We start from the raw sequence: 22,029 nt of genomic DNA, 5'->3' as shown, positions 1-22,029 counted from the left end.
GACACCTTGTGCCGTCTTCATATTTAAAGAAAAAAATGGGCATCACTGGGGACGGTGTCAAACAGCAATTACTGGCAAAGGTGTCATGAAAATGCTTCTTTATGTTTGCTTGCAGCCACTTAAACAATTAAACAAATATGAAATTAATATATTCATAAGGTCTGGGAACTTCAATCCCAAGAGTAATTATTTTCTAATACTAGATATAAGCCATTTTGCTCTATCTTAAAGCTTGATATGTAAACCTAGAGATGGTGTTTTAACTGTGGGTTTTTGTAAGTGTTTGCCAACATACTTTATGATTTTGCTAAACTTTCGGATAAGTGTGAATCCTGTGGCCAGAAAAATTAAACAGCTATCTTTTTTTAGGGTGGAGGGGAAAATATTTGCACTCTGTCACATTTAAACTGTTATGCATGAGAGTTATCCAGAAAAACTTCAGTAAAAAAGATAGAATGTTCCATTAACCAGTTTCCATTTTTTTTTGTATAAAGAGGAATCTTAATCATTCCGTTACAGTTCTCTCTTTAGTAATGCTGTCTGACCCAATCTTACTATTCTGTTGGATGGGAGATTTTTTTTCATGCAAATGAAATAACACCGTTCTCAATGTGTCATTCATATAATCAAATTGCATCCAGTATTTATAGATAGGGTGGACACACGCTTGAAAAGCCTGAATCTTCTAGCTGTGTTCTACGTGATCAATTTGACGTTGTAATAGTTACTGTAATACCACTTAAAGGCTGTGCCCTGGAGCTGGGAAGGGATGGGGGACATAAGTCTGTTTTACTGGTGCGCATTTTAAAAGGTAGCCTTGCCTTTGGTAACTTATCCTTAGATCTTTTTTCAGACTTCCCTGAGATGGCCTATGCACTTTGGGATCTTGTGTTCTTCTTTGTTTTTCTTTTTATGCCCCGTTTGCCCACCTCTAGTTATGCTACTGCGTGTGCCCAAAACTTGCACATCAAGAACTTCTGTACTTCTTGATGCTGCACCCAGACTGTCTCTTGCCACACTTTCTGGACAACCTGTGTTCCCAGGAGGTTTTACCACCATTTCCCCCTCCCCCTGCCTACACTATGCCTTCCAAAAACCACCAGGTATATATTTTAGTCTTAAATAATCTGGCAAAGTTAGAGAATTCCAGTGCTATCTTTCTAAAGTATGTTTACAAGCAGAGAAAAACAACTTGAATAATTGTGATTATGAGGATTTCTTTACTACGTGTAAACTTGCTCTGCTTCCAAGACAGCATTGGATTCTCCTACCTTCATTGAGTTTTGTTTTGAACAAATCTGTGTGCACTTGAGCAGACGTTTCTCTTTAGACTAATTGATTAGTTCACTGAATTTGAGAACTTTTTCTATAATAATCCTTTTGTTGTGCTACAGTATAGCACAGTGCAGTCTCAGCAAGAACAAAATAAAATAAGCCTGTTTTGTATTGATAACACTTTTTCTTAAAGCATAACTTGGCATAATGCATAACTTCCTGAATTTATTTTTTTCCCCTCCCACCCAGCAAGGGAATTTTAACAGTTACATTGGTTCAGATGGTTACATGCTGTCAATACTGACCAGTGGAATGTCACCAGTAACTTCCATTACTGAAGGGCTTCAGCAGGTAAGATATAGAGAAGCTGTGATTTTTCTTTACCTGTATTTATTTACTAGGAGAGAATAGTCTGTATTTTCAGAATACTTTTAAACATTTTCTTCTACCTTGTCAGAATAATAGCTATTTATATATAAAGAATATGTAGCACAGGGAAATACTTCCTTACCCCTCAAAGCCACAAGTTGGTACCACAGCTAAGTTTAGCACTTGGATGGTTTTAAGCTGTTTTTGCTACTTACTCTCCAACCATTATGTACAATGATGATGATGTCATGAGTCTTCAGTAAACTTCTATGTTAACTTTTTTTTCCATTTGTATTGCTTGCTTGCCTGCAACAGCACTGTATTATATACAAGTTATTACAAAGGGCATGTTGAATAAACTGAAAGCTGTCTTTCTCTGTACTTGCAGATGGTTTGCATGGGCATTTTTCGCATCGTTGGTTTGTTTTACCTAGGAAGTTTTGATAGCATAGTTCGTCGCTGCATGATACAAAGGGAAAAATCTGAAAGCACAGATAAAACTGAATAACTTTCCTTGAATCAGAAGGTCACATAATATTGGACAGCTTGCTGCTAAATTGGACTCAATTTCTCACCTGAAGACTTTAGAATAAAGGCATTTGGATATGTGATGGATGAGTTCGTGTGAAAAGCAAATGAAAGAAAACAAAAGTACAACCCCAGAAAATGCCAAACTATGCAAAAATATGAAAGAGAACTAGATTTTAAAGATTTTTTTTTTTTCCAGTGGTTTGAATTGCAGTAATGTTTGAGGTTTGTTCAAGAAGAGTAGAATTTCATAGTGAGGTATTGCTGGTAATTCTGGACAAATACTTAGGTTTTCTTATTTTGGTGGTGCTTACAGGTAAGAATGAATACCATGACATACTCAACTGAAGAAGTTTTGAACTCCCCTTGCTAACTTGGTTTAGTTTGTGAACAGACTTCCAAGACCACATTTTAATTTGAATGATAACTTTTTCTCAGTGACAGTAAATCTGTAGATCTGTCTGTCAATAATGGCTTCTTTTGCTATATTCATCGTGCACCATTATGATGGGTATGTGAACCTTAAATGGTGGAAATTCTTGTATGATCCAAGCCTTCTCAGTGTGGGAGTAATTAAGAGGTATGCTATACTGATGCATACTCTCTAAAGGGAGATGAAGAACCCATTTCCTACAGAGAAATGCTAGGAGATGCAATTTTTTCTGACTTTCTGATGTATAGCTTCTTAAAAATAGAAAATCAAATCATTAGTACATAAGTGTTTTAAAATGGCCGTGAAAGTCATAATTGTTTGAATACTTATAATCTTCTAATTTATTCCCTTTCCTTTTGTTTTGCCAGTTTTGCTCTGGAGAGGAAGGTAGCTTCCGATGCTGCCATTGTGCACATTTTTAAAAAGACTGCAAACAGTGAGCCAAATGACAATAGAATTGGTTGTAATTAAAGTGTAAAAATAGCAGATACTCTTCCAGTAGCAGGAATGTAGCTTTCACAGTGTCAAAGTGGTATTCTAGGTTAATTGTTATTCCTGGATAGGAATACACTTTTTTTTTTTTTAGGATGGCAAGGTCTGGTTTAAAAGTACACTCTCTCTCTCTGTTTTAGCTGTTGCTATATGCACATTGTAATGAGTCAGGTTTGTTCTACATCTGTACCAGAGGACAGTGAACACAACAGTATCTTCTAACAATTTAGTTTCCAACATTGAAAATGCTTGGTTTATAACAATGATGGTATAAAAAGGGTGCAGTATATACTGTTCATTTAATGGACAATTACAGTAAGTGCCTATGACGAGTCTTTTTGCAAAAGCTGCATCCTTCATATTTGTTAGCACTGCTACATCTTAGATGTCAGGTTTTCCATGATCAATCAGAAGTCTTAATTTAAAACTGCTAGTAAAATTTGGTATTTGCACTTGACAAGAATTGGTTTTCTAACCAGATATTTGACAAAATTGCTGATCTTTTTAATGAGAAAAAGAGCATTTGCATAATTCTAAACCCTCTTCCTAAAGAATTGTTTAATGGGATGCTGTAGGATAACTTTGTATTTTGATCCTTTATTGTGGAAGAACTTCAAAATGTAACTGCAAAGCTTTTCCTCCACCCAGTGTAATTGATGCATTTTTACTTTTGGGTTTTTGGGTTTTTTTGCACTGGCACAGTTCATTTTACAAGGTTCATTTTACAAATACATAGGAGAAAATTCACACTGTCCGGCAAAACATTTAAAACCATTTCACTCTCCTTGGGATGTAGATTAGGTTTTGTGAGATGTTTACAAAGCCTAAAGTTTGGGTCCCTGCCAACTAGTGTCTCCTAAATAAATATGTTTGAAGTTGTGCATGCCTCTAATCATATGATTAGTTTTGAGAATAGTAGGTGTTGTTGCATTTCTAAACATCTGAGTTTCTTACAGCAGAATAATCTATTCTGCATGTACATTAACTATTTTATGCTGCTTAATACAGACTGCATATTACAAAGCATTTAGGATAACCTCTGCAATTGATGTCTCCATGGTTATTCAAAGCCAACACAGCTATGCTGTTAGGATCCTATGATCTCTCTTATTAATGTGTAGGTTTCAGATATGAATCAAATGCATGATTTATAGAAATGTTTTTAAGCCAATTACTGACTTGGTGAGTTAATGTTTTCTATCAGAACTAAAGTGCATGTGATTTGCATCAGAAGCATAAATGCCAAGTTTTTTAAATAACTAGAGAGCCCAAGTGCCTCAGTTTCTCAATGCTGAACTTGACATAGTAAAGAATACTTATTTTTCTAAAGAAAGTGCTGAGAGCAAATTTAAAGTTTCTCAAGCTGGGCACCCTTGACTAACTAGTTACTTTGTAAATCTTGGGTATAAATGATGAATTATGAGGCAGAGGTGTTTTAAGAAGTAAGATACTATTGGATGAATTTGATACTATGATCCACTCATGCAGAGGCTTAAGCTTATATGTAACACTGCATATTCAGTAAAGCTTCTTACTGTATGGAAGTCTCTATAGATTGGATCTTCTGGCTATTGTAGTTGCTTGAACCAAGTTTAAAAAAAAAAAAAAAAGCCCTCAACATCTAAGGGTTACTTTTTTTGCTGGTGCAAACTACTGCACTTGGTTTACTTACTAATTGACAGACTTTACATGCATTAGTATTATGACATTTTGTAATTGAATGCAGTAATTGGTTACAGCAGGGGTGTCAAACAGATGACCCTTAGGTGGAATTCAGCCCATCGAGCCAGGTCTCCTGGTCCACAGACTTTGTCCCAATCCTGGCTGTGATAAGGGACCTTCCTGGCGCAGCAGCCAGCCACACACCCAGGTAACAGCCACTGGGCACAAGCCCAGTATTGTGGTTGGTTCCTGTGTCAGCAGCCAAGCACCCATGATACCAGGCTTCTTTCTACAGTGCTGAGGCTTGTGGCCAGGTGATTGATTGTAGCTGTGGGAAGAAGCAGCAGTGCCAGACTTCCCACGGTGCTGCTGGGGCTTCTGCTTGGCTGCCAGGCACATGAGTGAAAATAGTAGCAGTGGAGCTCCAGCAGCACTACAGCTTGTTCCTGTGGCAGTAGCAAAGTACCTAGGATGCCAGGGTCTTTCTCCACTGGGTCCCTGATGTGGCACCTGCTCTAGCCAATGTGGCGTCTTGTCCTAGACCAGTCCTGGACCAACCAGAGTGGGCACTATGTGTACTGGATCTCATGTGTGGGGCGAGGGGAATACATGGGCCTGACCCAGCCCACAGGGCTGGTCCCACACCATTCATCCAGCCTGTGGACTGGTCCCAAACTGCTCATCTGGCCTGTGGGGCCAGATGACTTTTATACCCCTGGGTTACAAGAATCTAAAATGTTTTAACCCAAATTTCTGTTCAAGTTACTGTAACAAATACTAACCTACACATTTTTAAGGTGGGAGGGAGCTGAAAACAAGAATACTATGCAAACTTGCCTACAGATTCTTATTTGCAGCTAAATTTAATAAAGAAACCTGAATCTAAAAACTTCAGTAGTGAAATTGATCTGTGAAGAATCAAACAAACCTTTTACCACCTTTTGTCAAATGACCATAATTTAATCACTAGTGCCATAACTAGTCAACATCATATGCCTTTTTTTGATCAGTTTTCAACTTGGTTTAGGTTTGAGAGTTGAACCAAAAATGTTTCTCTTCCATTCCATGTAGCTTCTAATTACTGTTTTAAATACAGACTTAATCATAACATTACACAAGCTATACTTTTCTGTAGGGTGTTTATGTGCAATTTAAGTAATTTAATATTTTACTAAAATATAATTGAACTGTAAGGTGGTTTGCTGTGAAAAACTCTAGGCACTTTTAAATGTTAACAATGTATAGGATTATTTTTAAAACATTCCATCTTGTGCTTGTTCATAAGTACTTTTTGTGCTGAAACTGTAAACTAATTTTCATATTTTGTATTTCTCAAAATAAATGGAGGACCAAGAAAGCATATCATTGTGATTTGGGGTTTTTTTGTATTTCCTTCCCCCCCCCCCCCCCCCAAGGAATGTTCACGTTAACGCATGGGCTGACAACCTTATATTTTGGGAGGTGAGGGTTGAGCCTCGGACTAGAAGTAGCCAGCCCCAGCCCTGCACAGGCCTGGTAGCTTCCATGGTACATCATCAGCAAGGGGGTTTTCCCTGCACCCCGGCTGAAGCCGCACAGCTGGGAACTGCTTCCGCACAACTGCTGCTGCTTCCAGCACCCTCTGCTCCCTGGCTGCAGTATGAACCCAGCTTCCAGCTGAAGGAGCTTCAGTGGGGCCAAGCTGGGCAGCTGGAAACTGCTCCTATGTTGCTGCCTCTTCTACCCCTTTGCAAGCCCAAAGCATACCTGCATGCACATGTGAACACACACTCACACAGGATGGGTAGAAGTGGCAGCAGCATGGAAGTAGCTTCCAGCTGCCCAGCATGGGTACCTCTGGTTCCATGGGCTGGATGCAGTGGCTTTGCAGGCCACACACAGCTGACCCCTGCCTTAAGCTGTGAGAGAAATTACCTTTTCATGTAACAGTAAAAGCATTGCGCAAGTGAAACTTAAAAGGCTGTTCACTATACAGATTTTTTTCAGTACATTTGCATGCTGTTTATTGTACCAAGTTCACATTTTTCATATGTTAAATGGATTCTAGGAGCAAATTTTGATTAAAAACTTAGATAAGTTGTTGCAATGAATGTCTCAGGAAATATGGAGAAGAAATAGCTTTCATGTTACCAATTTTATTATATAATGTGTACCTTCTCAACATTGCTAAAACATTCTATAGGCCCCACAATTGGAGAAACCATTTTGCAGGGGTATAAGTGTCTTTTTTTTTAATCCCAGTAATTTTATAGGATCTGATTCATGCTAGTGGAGCTGAACGCTGGACTAGGACAATCCTTTGAGTACAGGTAGTCCTCAGACTTGACACAATTGGTTCCTGAAAACCATGTTGTAAGTCAAACACTGGGGCAGGGGGGTGCAGGACGAAGGAACAGCTTGTCTGGGGGGAGGGGAGGCGGCTCCCGCTGCTGCACACTGCTGGTCTGGGGGGGGGGGGCACAGGGTGTGTGCCCCTGGATCTGCGGGGCAGGTGCGGCTGAGGCTGTGCCATGCTGCCCTCTGGGCAGGCCCTGGGAGTGGGGGCTAGGCCATGCCACTGCTGGTCCAGCTGGTGCAGGACAGAGCTGCTGCGCTACCTCCGGACAAATGGTGCACAGCAGCAGGAGCCACCGCACCCCCCCCCCACCCCCGCAGCCATGGCTGGGTCAGTGGTGGCAGGCCTAGCCCCTGCTCCCAGCGCCACCGTGCCCTCCCAGAGTGCAATGCAGTGCAGCCCCAGCCTCACTCGCCCTGTGTAGATCCAGGGGCACATGCTCCCCCCTCCCCCCCACCGTGCCCTCCCAGACCCACAGCATGAAGTGGTGGGAGCTGCTCCATTCCTTCCCACACCTCTCAAACGAGCTGCGCCTTCATCCCACTACCCCCCTACTCCAGCTGGGTAGCACTTGCCCCAGCCTGAGTCCTTCTGCTGCTGGGGCATTGATTTGCCTCCTCCCCTTCCACCACGACAGACTTACCAGCTGGATGCAGCTGTATTGAGCGGCGTAAAGTTGAAACCTGTGTCAGAACCTCAAAACAGTGTCCATTAATAAAGGTTGTAAATGCCGTTCGTCAGAACTCAGTCGTAAGTCAAGGACTCCCTGTATCATCAAGCCAGCTGATACTTGCAAAGCATTGGGTACTCTTGACTTTTCATGGCCCAGCTAGACATAGATGATCAACCTTTCTACCTCCCAGAATTATCTTTTTGAGTGCAAAGCAAAATTCTCTGATTTTTAAGTGACAGCCTACTTTTGGATGCTATGAATGGACTTGCAGAGAGCAGGTGTACTAAACAGAAAGTAGTCATTTAAATATAAAGGATAGGTGGAGATGGCACTACTGAGAGGGGCTAAGGTGGGTTTAAGAGATTTCAAAGCAGATAAAGAAGCTAGGATCATCAAACTGCCTAAATATATTTATATGAGGGCAGAAAGGTCTTAATGGACACTCCTGGAAAATGATGGCATATCTAATTAAAGTAGCCTTGGAGGACCAGCCTGCCTTGACTTGCAGGTAACCCACCACCCTCAAAGGATCTCTCTGGCAACACATTATCTTTGCATTCCTGAACAAATCGGTCTCTAAGGTGCCACCCTGCCTTGCCTTCTGCCTGAGTAACACAGCTAACTACACGTCTCTGTTTATAATTTAGTCAGTCATAGATAATTCGTTGTCATTACCAACCTCCATGGTATTGTTCAACAGTAAAATTGAGTTAATTAAATTGCAGTGTAGGTTGTGACATCCACAGGTAGAATGGGCTGACTCCAATAGCTACGCTTAAAATAAATCTCAAATTCGAAACCTGCCTTCCAAAACTGCTCTCCCTAGTGGCATAAAAATGACCCAGCCAGGCACTCAGGGCACAGCAGCAGTGGTGTCTTGATTAGTTACCATTATGTGAACATATAGCTGTTAGCATCAGCCCTTTTTTGTGCCTCCATACCCCTCTTCCCCCACCAACAACCCCAAGTCAGTGCCCATTGTCCCTGTTGCCCTGCCCCACTTTCTGTGCAAATGAAGTGTCTCAGTACAAATGTGGATTGAGAAAAGAACATGCTGACAATTCTAATATTATAAAAGCTTTATCTGTATGCCTGCCCATAACGCTTTATTTGCACTCTGATTGGCTGACAAACGACAAAGGAATAGATGGAATGGGGTGGGGCAATGCCACTGCAGGCCTTGGCCCCCCTGCCCTGCTCCCTGCAGGTGATGATAATGGAGCAGGGGGGAGCCAAGGCCACCAGAGCTGGCCTTCCCACCCACCTTGCTCCTTGGAGGTAACAGTGGCAGCATGGGGGGGGAGCGGGGTCAGGATGCCATGGGGGGTGAGGCCACTGGTGCTGGCCTTGGCCCGCCCCTACTTGTTGCTGCCTGCAGGGCCAACCCGGCGGTGGTGGGGGGAGGAGAGGGCCCGATGTGAGCAGGGAAGGAGTAAGTGTGCCGCAGCAGCAGCGGTGGTGGTGGAGGAAGGGGAGGAGTGGGTCCAGGCCCGCCATGGGGGGGATGGGCCCACCACAGCGATTGTGGGGGGGGGGGGGGGAGCAGTGGACCCGGCCTGACAGCCTGCCACAGCTGTGGCTGGGGGAGGAGAGGAGTGGCCTTCTCCTCCCCCCAGGCCCACTCCTCCCCCACCCCCCTCCCCTGTGTCAGCCCCAAGCTGACTCCTTCTGTCTCCCATCCTCAGGCCCAGTCCTGCCCCGTATTGGGCCTGGGGCTCCTTCTCCCTTTCCCTAGCCACTGTGGCAGCAAGGGAGGGAATGGGCTGGGACCCCAAGCAGCAAGAGGGAAGTAGGGAGCGGGCCCAGATGCGGGGGGGGGCCATGGGCCGCTCCCCCTCATCATTCTTGACAGGCAGTTGACTAGTACTGTAATACTGACTTAAAGAAAGAAAAGATCATACTGGAAATGAGTTGGAGAATTCTGTCATCAGAGGTGAGACTCACAAAAAAAATTAAAATAACACGCCAAAGCAAAAACTAGAACAAAAATGAGGACAAAATTTCATTTGAAAGGTTGAGTTCTCTGACAATCTCATGAGGGTCTTTTTCCAATAACTGTTAGAGCTACTTGACCATCTGAGAGCAGGTGACAGTGATCCAGCATCTTCCAGGGCTGGTAGTAATTAAGAGGTCTTGTTAAGAGGTCAAGTTGTGATAGGAAAAAAGGCACATTAAAAACCAAGAGAACTGATGAAAATTGTGGGTTCCCCCTTGCCTCTCCAATACAAACTATCAAGATCTTCCTGCCCTCATACAAATATAGGTAGTTTGATGATCTTTGCAAGACTTATAATTTAATAATTTACTTCTGGGGATTTCAGTTCAGCATTTTTTTATGCTCTTAAGGGGGTAGGGGGAGCAAGGATTTTTGTGGGTAATATCTTTTTATGGCTTAGATAAACAAGCTTTCAAATGCAGTTCATTTACTGACTAGGGGAAAAATTCCTGAAGCTGACCCATGCAACTGGAAACAGATACACTCCAGAAGAGCATCAATAGTAAGGGCTTGTCAGTTAGTAAACTTGAATCCTGAACAAAAAGCTATACAGTGGCAAAACTGATACTGAAAAATTGGGCAAAATGATCCGAGATGTCTTTTAAACTAAAAACAAATGTTGTGTTTTGCTTGCAAGGAAATTCCCATATTAATTTAAACCTTTTTGAACTTCATGGTTAGTACTGTAATATGTAAAAACAGTGGGTGCTGCTAAAACAATTAGTGTAAATAAAGAACTAGGTCAATAAAGGTGAAAGGGTTGAACTGAGGATAAAATAACCTAACAAACGATAAAGGAAGAGGCACGACCTATTTGCCAAAGTGAGATAATAAATCAGTGGAAAGATACTATTTAACTTTTATTATATGTGGTAAGTTAAAAGTCCTGCAGGAACCTGTGAGAGGTGCTCCTGATAACCTCCTGTCTCAAGACACATCCTTGTAAAGGTAAGAATGGACCTGGAAGAACTGGTTAAACCAGTAATATATTTTTTTCCTTTTGTCTGAGAGAAGATTAAAAGATAAGGAAGAGATCCTTCTTACATAAAAGAATGGGGGTGAGGTACAAGAATTCATTTGCTTCTGTATAAAATTCCTAGCTACAGCTAAATCTGTTGGATATTTCTTTGAAGCACCAGAGGTTTCTCACAATTGAAACACAAACAAAATTATAATTTTTAACTATTAATTTGGTACTAGCTATATCAGTTTGAAAAGTATAGGTAGTGTCAGTGAACTTAAAAGTTTACTCCACTCCATACTAATGCTACACTAGATTTAAACCTGTGTTGTTACAACTAATCCTTTTAGATCTATATAGGCAGTATTATGTGATCAGGTCTCTCCATTTGAGACATTCTCCCTAAGACTTTTAGGGACAGGCATCACACACAAACCAGTTTAAGTGATAAGAAACTGGTTTAAACCTGCAACAGAACAGATGTTCAGTGCACATAAACCAGTTTGAAAATGGCTGAAACCATTTCAAGATGTAGTTCATCAGACTCAACTGATTTGAGTCAAACCGGTTTGGGAAATGTTTGTCCCAGGCCTCTTCCTGGTTTAAGTAAAACCAGACTCCTCCAGCATCCTGGCATGCTCCCCGGGCTGGGCAGGGCTCTCTACTCCACAGCAGGGCTGGCCCCTCCCCTCTGCTCCCTGTCTGGAGCTCCCGCAGAGACTGCAAGCATCTGCCTGGCTTCCCCCTGCTCCCTCTCTCCCCTCACTGCTCCCTGCTAAGCAGGGATTCCCTGCTCCCCTCTGCTTTACACAGACACCTCTCGGCATTAACTAGAAGACCACATGCTGGCTATGGTCCATGCTGCGGCAGATGGGACAAAGGCAAACTAGACTGTGTCCTTTTTGGAGCTAATCAGCAGGTAGCTGGTAATGTCCCATCTTGGAATGTTCCCTTCCTTGAAAAAAGTTGTTTAAGAAGAGCTTGAACTATTGCTTTTAGATGGGGTGTTAAATGCTGACAACACAGCTGATAAATGCTCTGTTATCGGGAGGCGGGGCAGAGAGGAGGGGGCTCCCTAATCAAAGCATCCTGCTGGGGCCTGGCCATGCCCCCCCCCCTCAGTTCAGCAGTGTACAAGGGACAGGAGGGCTGCTTTAGTGCCTCTGGCCTTCTAGCCTGAGCCACTGCTGCAATGTGGCTGTATTTCTGGGATGTCTGTACGGTTACACACTGGTTTAGCCTAGCCAGGTTAGATTAATCTGCAAAGATTGAATCAATTCAGGCTTTTTGAATATTTGTCCCTAGCCCTGAAACCAGCTGGTTTGAGCTTAAGTTTTTAACTCCATAAATGACCCACCATGGCTGTTCTTATGCTGTTAACTGGGAAGGTGTGTAGCATGGACATTACATTTGAAGCGTTCCAAGAATGTCACTGTGAACTGGTTCCCAAATGTCCCTGCACAGAAGTGCACATATACCCTGCTAAGGGTTTTAAGTAGGGCTGTTGAACCATTAAAAAATTTAATCGCAAGATTTAAAAAAACAGTTGCGATTAACTGCAATTTTAATCACGCAGTTAAACAATAATAGAATCCCAATTATTATAAATATTTTTGGATGTACACACATGTGCACAAAACTTAGTTCCCAAGACCTGGCCTTCCAACGCCTGCCTCTCCCCACCCTTCCTACATACACTTACCTGCATCCAGCTGCTGAGTCTGTTCCCAGGGGGAGAGGGAGAGCAGCAGCAGCAGCGCCCAGCAGCAGCAGCAAAGGGGGATGAGCCACTTTTCCCCCAGCACACAGGCATATAGTACCAAGGGGAGAGGGGCTGCTTTTCCCCCAGCACACAGGCAGGCATACAACAGAGAGGAAAGGGGGCACATTTCCCCCCAGCATCAGCAACGATTAATGTGCATTACAAAAAATTAATGCAAAAAGAAATTAATGTGTTAATCATGTATGTTAACTGCAATTAATTGACAGTCCTAGTTCTAAGTAGAAGTAGATCTTTGAGTCTTGTTTGCATCCAAAAACAGCTCCATTGACCAGGGGCTTCGGGAGGGTGTGCAGTTTGGGATGCCTAGAGGACTGACTAGGCCCTGGCATACTCTGGGCACCTATACATGTGATAGAGCTCTGTGCTGATGCGGGCTAATTAGCACACATTGGAGCACCCACCATTTTGAAGTGTGGGGCACTGAATACGTATGATGCTGCAGGTGCTTTAATTAGAGTGTCTCTAAGAACCACACTTAATTAAAGCCCCCCTTCCCACTCCACCATGGAGCACATGTATAGATGCCTTCTGTGTCTACACATAAAACACTGAACCTGTTCAAGGTGGACTGGCTCAAAATGGTACCTGATTTTCCCAGTGTATTTTTGTAACATTCCAGGAAAGTTAAACTGGTGTGCAGTACATCTAGGCTAGGTACAGACATTACGCTTTTAATGGTATAAGTAATTGGAACCCAGTCTATACCTGTAATAACACCGACGTTTTAGTGCATACAGACCGGTTTTAAAATGGCAGAGCCCTGTCTAACCTCCCCGGGAAAATGTGTATTCTGTTCACTACCAATCTAAACTACACTGCTTACAGAAAACTGCATAACTAGAGTCTTGGGGCACTTACCCACATGCAGCAAGTCTGCTCCGACACGCTGGAAATTCAGCGCGTTGGAACAGACTCAATTAATGGCGTCTCCTGGAGCAGTAAAAGTGACAACCCCAGTGCTTCATCAGATGCAGGTATACAAGTGGCGCAGCACACGTTAGCACTGAGAAAATGGCAGGCAGTGCACTTTGAACTAAAACATGTTTGATGTGTTTTAGTTCAAAGTGCACCACCACCACTTTCTCAGCACTGATACATGCTATGCCACTTATACACCTGCACCCTATGCAGCGCCAGGCACTTTTAATTAGCGCTAAAAGCACCCAGTGCTGCATCCAGAGCACATATACAAATGCCTTTGGGGTTTAAAGTGTATTTAGAACATTTTAAATGTGATGTCTGTCCACTTATATCCTTCCACTAAAACAGTGGGGGCCAATCTTTTTGGCAGATATGCCACAAACAACTCCAGATCCTCCCCAAGTGCTACTCCAACCCCCACTCCTGCTTGATATGCCTCTCTGCTTCCTGCCTCCTGCCCTGGGCTGCCTGTCTGAGCTGCTGCTCTGGTTTCTGCTCTGTGCCCTATCTGCTGCTGTGCTGTCTGCCCCCTCCCTGATTTGTAACATGCTGCCCACAGAGGTTGGCCACCTTTGCTCTAGTCTAAAGTATGCATGTTTGCCCCTGTGAATATGTGAATAGGATACTAGGCTTGAGTGTCCTTGGGTCTGATCTACTACAGCAAGGCTTATATTCTTATCTATGTATTTACAAAAATGGTGAGACTCTTTTCAGAAGCCCTGCAACCAGCATATTTCATTGAAGTCCATGATAGCTGCTCAGAAAGTTTGAAAATTGGTTTGTGTGTATTTGTTAGGTTAAATATGGAAAATGTATTTGTCTGTCTGACCTCAGTAAATAGGTTGGCGAGTTAGCTACTCCTTGTTGAAAAACACTCAAAAGGTTGAAGGCTTGGGAAGAAAACAGTTTTATAATTCAAGTATTGCAGACTGCCAGTAGAGCAGCATTTAGATGAATAAGCATAATTTATTACCAACAGTAGGCTGGCTTCTGAAATATAAATAAAAAGTGAAACAAGCAAAAGCTGTAGTTCTAATACCAAAATAATTTGGAAATTATAAAAAGGCCTGTCCTATAAAACTTGACAAGGATTTTTTTTTCCTTTACACTTAATGTTTCCTGAAAACTTTTTCCCCCTCCTACCCATCCCCAGCATAATGGTTCCTCCTTCTGGAATAGGATAAGCTTTGCACAGCACAGTGGAAGGGAGGGCCTACCTGTATCTGTAGCAGCACAAGCAAACCTCCAGCTGTAATGCAAGATTCCTTCGTGAGCGACCTATCCAGTAATCACTTTGAACTCTGCTGTTCAGGGTTTATAGGAAATGGATGTCTTCAGTTTTCAAATGTCCCACCTGGTCTTCACACCTTTGATTGTTTGTTTTGGTTTGTATTTTTACCTGTTAATGTGTGTGCTGAAGCATGGTTCATATGCCACAAAGTTAGTGCTTGAATGTCTTTTGTAATGGGAGGGACACAAATATGTCTAGGCTCTGCCACCAAGTAGCCTAACAAGAATAGTTAAGCAACTTGATAAAGGAAATGACTAAACTTGCTACTCCACAGCAGTGGGGACCAACCTTTTTGGCAGGCACACCATAAATTAGCCCTGCATTCTTTCTGAGTGCTACTCTGATCCCTTTCCTCTGTCTGATCTTCCGCTCCATTTTTTGTTCCTTCTTTGTACTCCTTGTCCAATCTCTTTTTCTGCCTTCTGCTTCCTGCCCCATCTTTTGCTGTGCTATCTATTAGGCCTGTGCAAAGCAGCTAGTATTCGATTCGGATTCAGCTGATTTGGGGGACAGTGATTTGATTTGGTGATTCGGATCACTGTCCCGAACAGATTTGGCCAAATCGAATTCGAAAGATTTGGCGCTGATTCTGTGTGATTTGGTGATTCGGTCATAGATTACAATGGGGAGTCACTAAAATACCTATAACTTTTTGTCATTTTTTGAAGAATTGGATGAAAACAGCAGGGTTGGGAGCCCCTTCTGAGGACATAAAGCCTGCCAAGTTTCAAGGAGATAGGTGCAGAGGTTTCTGTGAAACTGTATCTCAAACTGTTGAAAGCAAAACTCGTGTCGTGTGTTAAGGCACAGTAGGATGAAAAAGCAGGGATGGTAGCCCCTTCTGAGGGCATGAAGCCTGCCAGGTTTCAAGGAGATAGGTGAAGGAGCTTCTGTGAAAGTGCCCCTCAAACTGTTGAAAGCAAAACCATGAATGATGCATACCCCCAGAAGCTGGGGAGGTGCGGTGGTAGTGGTGGTGGCAGCAGGGGCATGGCGGTGGCAAGCAGGGAGCTCCCACAGGTGGCTGAAGTGGTGTCAGTGGGGGAGGAAATGGTGAGCGACAACCAGCAGTCAGTGACCACACACAGACGCCATCAGCCATGGCCAGCGGCAACCGGTGACCACCTGCAGATGCCGCTGCTGTGTCAGTGGTGGGGGTGTGGTGAGCAGTGACCACTCACAGGTGCTGCCAGCAGCATCGCCAAAGAATAAAACTCATGTCACTTGTGTGTGTTAACTGGGTTTCTGGTTCTAGCCATGTTGATCTAAGGAACAGGCAGGCAAGGTTCTTTAAATAGATGTGATATCTTTTATTAGACCACCCAAATAGTTGGAGAAATATACCTTGGCAAGCTTTCAGGTTTAAAAAACCTTTGTCAGGCTGAGGAAGCATCTGCAGTGGGTGTGTGTGCTGTTCCTGGATGGAATGAATAGTAAACCTACAAACTGCAAGACATGCAGCAGTACACCCCAAGTAAGTACCAAGGGGCCCTTTGGGCATCAGAAAGTGGGGGGCACCAAAGGCACCATTCGGAGGTCTCAGCTGCCTCTATACTAATGCTAGGAGCATGGGGAACAAGCAGGAAGAACTCACACTCCTGCTTGCAGACAATAACTTTGATTTAGTGGGGCTAACGGAAACCTGATGGGACCCTACCCATGACTGGGCAGAACACATTGAGGGCTACAGGTTTTACAGAAGGGACAGAGCAGGGAGGAAAGGGGGCAGGGTTGCTCTCTGTGTAAAAGAGCATTATACATCTACCTTAATCAAAATGGGATCAGAGGACGAGAAAGTTGAGGCATTGTGGGTTAGGATACATGGAGGTTGAGAGGAAAGGGACTTGGTGGTGGGGGTCTACTACAGACCACCACACCAAGAGGAAAAGCTAGACTTGGAATTCTTGAGGCAGCTTTCAGAGGCCATACAGTCTAGGCACATGGTTGTCATGGGGGACCTAAACTACCCTAACATCTGCTGGGAGGAGCAGTCAGCCAAATACAACTGTTCACGTAGGTTCTTAACCTGCATTCAGGACCTTCACCTAATGCAGGAGGTATACAATCCCACTAGGAGGAATGCCTTACTAGATTTGGTGTTGGCTATGGGGGAGGACCTGGTAGGGACAGTGATCACCTGGGGGACAGTGACCACCAATCAAATACACCATATGGCATAGGGTGGGTAAGATAACTAGTAGGGTAGAAGTGCTTGACTTTAGGAAGGCTAACTTCAGTGTGCTTAGAAGTCAATGATGCACTGCAGGATAAGAGTAATGGTGAGATGGGAGTCCAGGAAGGTTGGTCGTTCCTAAAGGAAGCAATCCTTCAGGCCCAGAGGGAGACTTTCCCAGTACAAGGGAAAAGGGGGAAAAGAAGCCAACAAACCTCCTTGGCTAAATAGGGAAATCCAGGGGAGCCTAATGACATAAAAGAAGGCATATAGGTGGTGGAAGCAGTGGGAAGCTACCAAGGAGTATTCCTACTTGGTCTGCACTTGTAGGGAGGCAGTTAGAAAGGCCAAAGCAACTACAGAGCTGAGGCTGGCAACACAAATTAAAGAAAACAAAAAGTCTTTTTTAGGTATGTAGGGCATAAAAGGAAGGTGCAGGGCAGCATAGGACCCCTACTAAACAAGAAGGAGAAATTAATGACAGATGGGGGGACGAGGCTGAATAATTCAATGAGTTTTTTTGCCTTGGTGTTCCTGAACAGGGGTCAGGATAAGTCTCCTAATGGGTTCTTAGATGTGCATCAGAGGGACACCAGCCCACCAACTGTCAACGCTGACTTGGTGCAGTCACTTGGATAGACTGGATGTGCTTAAGTCAGCAGGCCTGGATGAGCTGCATCTGAGAGTACCGAAGCAATTGGCTGGTGTCATAGCAGAACCACTGGCATGGCTGTTTGAGCACTCTTGGTGCTCAGGTCAGGTCCCAGAGGACTGGAAAAGGGCCAATGTGGTCCCTATTTTCAAGAAGGGAAGGAAGGAGGGATCCGAGTAATTATAAGCCAGTCATTCTCACCTCCATCCTTGGAAAGGTCTTTGAAAAGATTATGAAGGATCATATTTGTGGGAGTCCAGCAGGAAACATAATGCAGCAGGGAAACCAGCATGGATTCATAGCAGGTAGATCTTGCCTGACCAATCTGATTTCATTTTATGATAGGGTCAAAAAATGCTTAGATTCAGGAGTAGAAGTGGATGTCATTTTCTTGGAGTTTAGCAAGGTCTTTGATGCAGTATCTCATCTCTTTCTCATAAATAAATTAAGAGATTGTGACATAGACATTTACACGGCCTGGTGAGTGAAAAAATTGGTTTAGTGGTTGCACCCAGAGAAAGGTAGTAGACAGGCCGGTATTGACCAGGATGGATGTGGGCAGTGGGGTCCCACAGGGTTCAGTCCTTGGACCTGTACTCTTCAGTATCTTCATCAGTGACTTGGATGTGGGTGTGAAGTGTACTCTGTCCAAGTTTGCAGATGATACTAAATTATGGGGCGTAGTGCACACTCTGAAGGGTAGGGAATGATTGCAGGCAGACCCGGACAGTTTAGAAAAGTGGGCAGTACACAATAGGATGCAGTACAAGGACAAGTGCAGAGTGCTTCACCAAGGGCACAAAAATATCCAGCACACCTACTGGCTAGGAAGTGACCCTCTCAGCAGCACAGAAGGGGAGAGGGATCATAGAGTTATAGTGGACTCCAAGATGAACATGAGTCATCAATGTGATGAAATCATCAGCAAAGCTAACTGCACTTAATCATGCATCTGCTGATGCATGACAAATAGAACCAAAGAGGTGATACTTCCCGTCTATGCAGCATTGGTCAGACCGCACTTGGAGTACAGCATCCAGTTTTGGGAGCCGTACTTCAAGAAGGCTGTTGATAGACTCGAGAGGGTCCAGAGGAGGGCCACTCGTATGGTTAGGGGCTTATAAGATAAGCTCTATGAGGAGAGACTGAGGGACCTGGACCTCTTTAGCCTCTGCAAGAGAAAGCCAAGAGGTGATCTTGTGGCCACCTACAAATTCATTAGGGAGACACAGGAAGGGATGAGAGATGCTCTGTTCACCAGGGCATCTCTTGCGGTAACAAGGAACAATGGTCACAAACTGACAGAGAGTAGATTTAGGCTAGATATCAGGAAAAAACTTCATGGTAAGGGTGGTCAAAATCTGGAATGGGCTTCCAAGGGAGGTGGTGCTCTCTTAAAGACCCCCATGGAAAGGGAGAAGGCTGGATAGACATCTGGCTGGGGTCATCTGACCCTGGCATTCTTTCCTGCCTAGGCAGGGGGTTAGACTCGATGATCTGTTGAGGTCCCTTCTGACTCTAGCATCTATGAATCTATAAAGAAGCCAGAGGCTGGTATGCAGGCAAGAAAGCCAGTCAGTGAAAATGTAAATTGAGGCATCAGGGGGTGAGAGACAGGCTGGGAGACAGGGCCAGCCCACCATTCGGGGGGGGGGGGGGTAAGAAGAAGCCAGCCATGGAAAAAAGTCTGAGGGGGGCAGGGAAAGGGCAAAGGGGCCAGCATGCCACCCCTCCCCTACAATGTAGGACCCTTTGGCTGGGCTGCCATAAGGCAATGCCTGCTTCTGCCCTGTGTTTGCAGGGGCTGAGCCCATTAGCCCCCCACTTCCACTGCCTATGCACAGGGGACCCCTTAGCTGCGGGGCTCCCTGTGGCCACAGGTTTTGCAGTATAGGACGGGTCGGCTCTGTTGGTAGGGGGGTGGGAAAGGGAGATGTAGCAGCCAGGTAAAAGTGGAGAGGTACCTGGGGAGTCAGATGTCAGGCAGGTTATAGTGTCTCAAATCCAATGTCCATGAACTTTTGTATCGAGGAGGTTGACGAAGAGAAAGTCATAGGCCCATCTGTGAAGTGTTTTGTAAATTCAAATAAGCACTGAACCTTACTAACTTCATCACCAGAAGCAAACTTCCTCCAGCGCAAAACACACTGAATGGATGCCATGACAAGAAATCCAAAAACTGCCAACATATCTCCAGTACCCCACAATTACTACACCCCACAACAGAACCATCACCATTCCTGGATCTTACAGCCTCACCTCCAGAAACGTTATATATCATCTCATCCAGTGTACCAAATGCCCTGATGGAAAATATGTAGGAGAGACCAAACAACTGTGCACCAGAATGAATGCACACTTGACATCTATTAAAGACAAGGACACCCTGTTACCAGTGGGGGCACATTTCTCACAAGAAAACCACTCTCTGCAATCTCTCAGTCCTGATCCTCAAAGGGAATTCACAAAACACCTTTTGTAGACAAGCCACAAAATTCACTTCATAAATCTACTGGATATAAACACTCATGGACCCAATACAGGCATTGCATTTATGACACACCATAACCTGCCTGACATCTGACTCCCCAGGTACCTCTCCACTTTTACCTGCTACATCCCCCTTCACTCCCCCCCCAGCCTGTCTCTCACCCCCTGATGCCTCAATTTATATTTTCACTGACTGGCTTTCTTACATATCATCGCAGCCTCTGGCTTCTTTACTACTCATTCCACCCAGGAAGAGCACACACACCAACTAGATGCTTCCTCAGCCTGACGAAGGGTTTTTAAACCCGAAAGCTTGCCAAGAAATATTTCTCCAACTATTCAGTTTGTCTAATAAAAGATATCAGATTGACCAAAATAACCTTGTCTGCCTTGTGTATGTTAAGGCAGAGTGGGATGAATGCAGCAGGGATGGTAGTATGTAACACGGAGACTTCCCGGTGCTGGTTAGATCTTGGCCTGCCCACCTGTTTCTGGGCCAACCGCCCACCCCTCTTTCTTCTGCCATGCCTTGATGGAAAACTGATTCAGATGTTACCCAGGTGGGAGGCTGCTCCTTTAGGCCCCTGGTGTCTAGGAGTGACATCCATTCCAGCTCCATAGGCCAGCTCTGTACTTCTCCTACACTCTGTCCCATGCCTTGCAGATGGCATCCCAGGCAGCTAAGCTCACCTTGAGCCTCAATTCCACATTGGCAGTGGCTGTGGTGGAGGAAACTGGCTGGTGCTTGGAGTGCTGGCATGGAACAGTGGATCCCCCTCTTCCATGTCCCCCTGTCTCTGCCCTTCTGCCTCCCTGGCCCTGTTCACCAGCACTTCTGTCCAGTGATGGGGTGCTTTGCTGCTTGGGTTGCACATGTGCACGAGCAATGGATCCAGCCATTTTTTGATGCGCTTCTTCAGCCACTTCACCAGTGCGTGCATCTCTGGTGACAGCGGCTTGCCCCAAACAGGAATGTCAATCCTCTGGAACTTCTCCATTTGATTCTCAAGCTCCTTCACTATGGGGATCACCTGGCTAAGGAGGGTATTGCCAGTGCTGAGACTTTCAGCCTCAAGGAATGGCTTGAGGGCCACCAAGATCTGGGAGATGGTATCCCACTCAGATTTGTTAAGAGAACCTGTGGACGAGTCCCTTTGTATATGGTTCGACCAGCACCATGCACCCCTAAAGGGGTACGCTACCTCCTCGGAGCACTTGCCTGTCATGACTTGATGGTAATAATTAGAGAATTCTCTCCCTGAGAAAGAAAAACTGGCTCTGCCATCAGGGTTCATAGATTCATAGATGCTAGGGTCGGAAGGGACCTCAATAGATCATTGAGTCCATCCCCCTGCATAGGCAGGAAAGAGTGCTGGGTTTAGATGACCTCAGCTAGATACTCATCTAACCTCCTCTTGAAGACCCCCAGGGTAGGGGAGAGCACCACCTCCCTTGGGAGCCCATTCCAGACCTTGGCCACTCGAACTGTGAAGAAGTTCTTCCTAATGTCCAATCTAAATCTGCTCTCTGCTAGCTTGTGGCCATTATTTCTTGTAACCCCCGGGGGCGCCTTGGTGAATAAAACCTCACCAATTCCCTTCTGTGCTCCCGTGATGAACTTATAGGCAGCCACAAGGTCGCCTCTCAACCTTCTCTTGCGGAGGCTGAAGAGGTCCAGGTGCCCTAGTCTCTCCTCATAGGGCTTGGCCTGCAAGCCCTTGACCATATGAGTGGCCCTTCTTTGAACCCTCTCCAGGTTATCCACATCCCTCTTGAAGTGCGGTGCCCAGAATTGCACACAGTACTCCAACTGCAGTCTGACCAGTGCCCAATAGAGGGGAAGTATCACCTCCTTGGACCTGTTCATCATGCATCTGCTGATGCACGATAAAGTGCCATTAGCTTTTCTGATGGCTTCGTCACACTGCCGACTCATGTTCATCTTGGAGTCCACTAGGACTCCAAGATCCCTTTCTGCTTCTGTTCCACCAAGCA

The 22,029-nt window shown here is 44.7% G+C and overlaps 1 protein-coding gene across 1 annotated transcript in view; it reads left to right on the top strand.

The window, feature by feature from the left end:
* Positions 1 to 6,119, top strand: part of KDSR (3-ketodihydrosphingosine reductase) — a 32,054-nt gene extending 25,935 nt beyond the window's left edge. Inside the window, exons 9-10 of the mRNA XM_014606972.3 lie at positions 1,525 to 1,626; positions 2,033 to 6,119. Coding sequence (XP_014462458.2) covers positions 1,525 to 1,626; positions 2,033 to 2,152 — 222 coding nt within the window. The 3' untranslated portion in view covers positions 2,153 to 6,119. The remainder of the gene's footprint in view (positions 1 to 1,524; positions 1,627 to 2,032) is intronic.
* Positions 6,120 to 22,029: the final 15,910 nt, after the last annotated feature.

This window comes from Alligator mississippiensis, chromosome 3 (genome assembly GCF_030867095.1).
Source record: "Alligator mississippiensis isolate rAllMis1 chromosome 3, rAllMis1, whole genome shotgun sequence".
In the NCBI taxonomy this organism is placed as follows: domain Eukaryota; kingdom Metazoa; phylum Chordata; order Crocodylia; family Alligatoridae; genus Alligator; species Alligator mississippiensis.
This window is presented reverse-complemented; position numbering and strand designations above follow the sequence as displayed.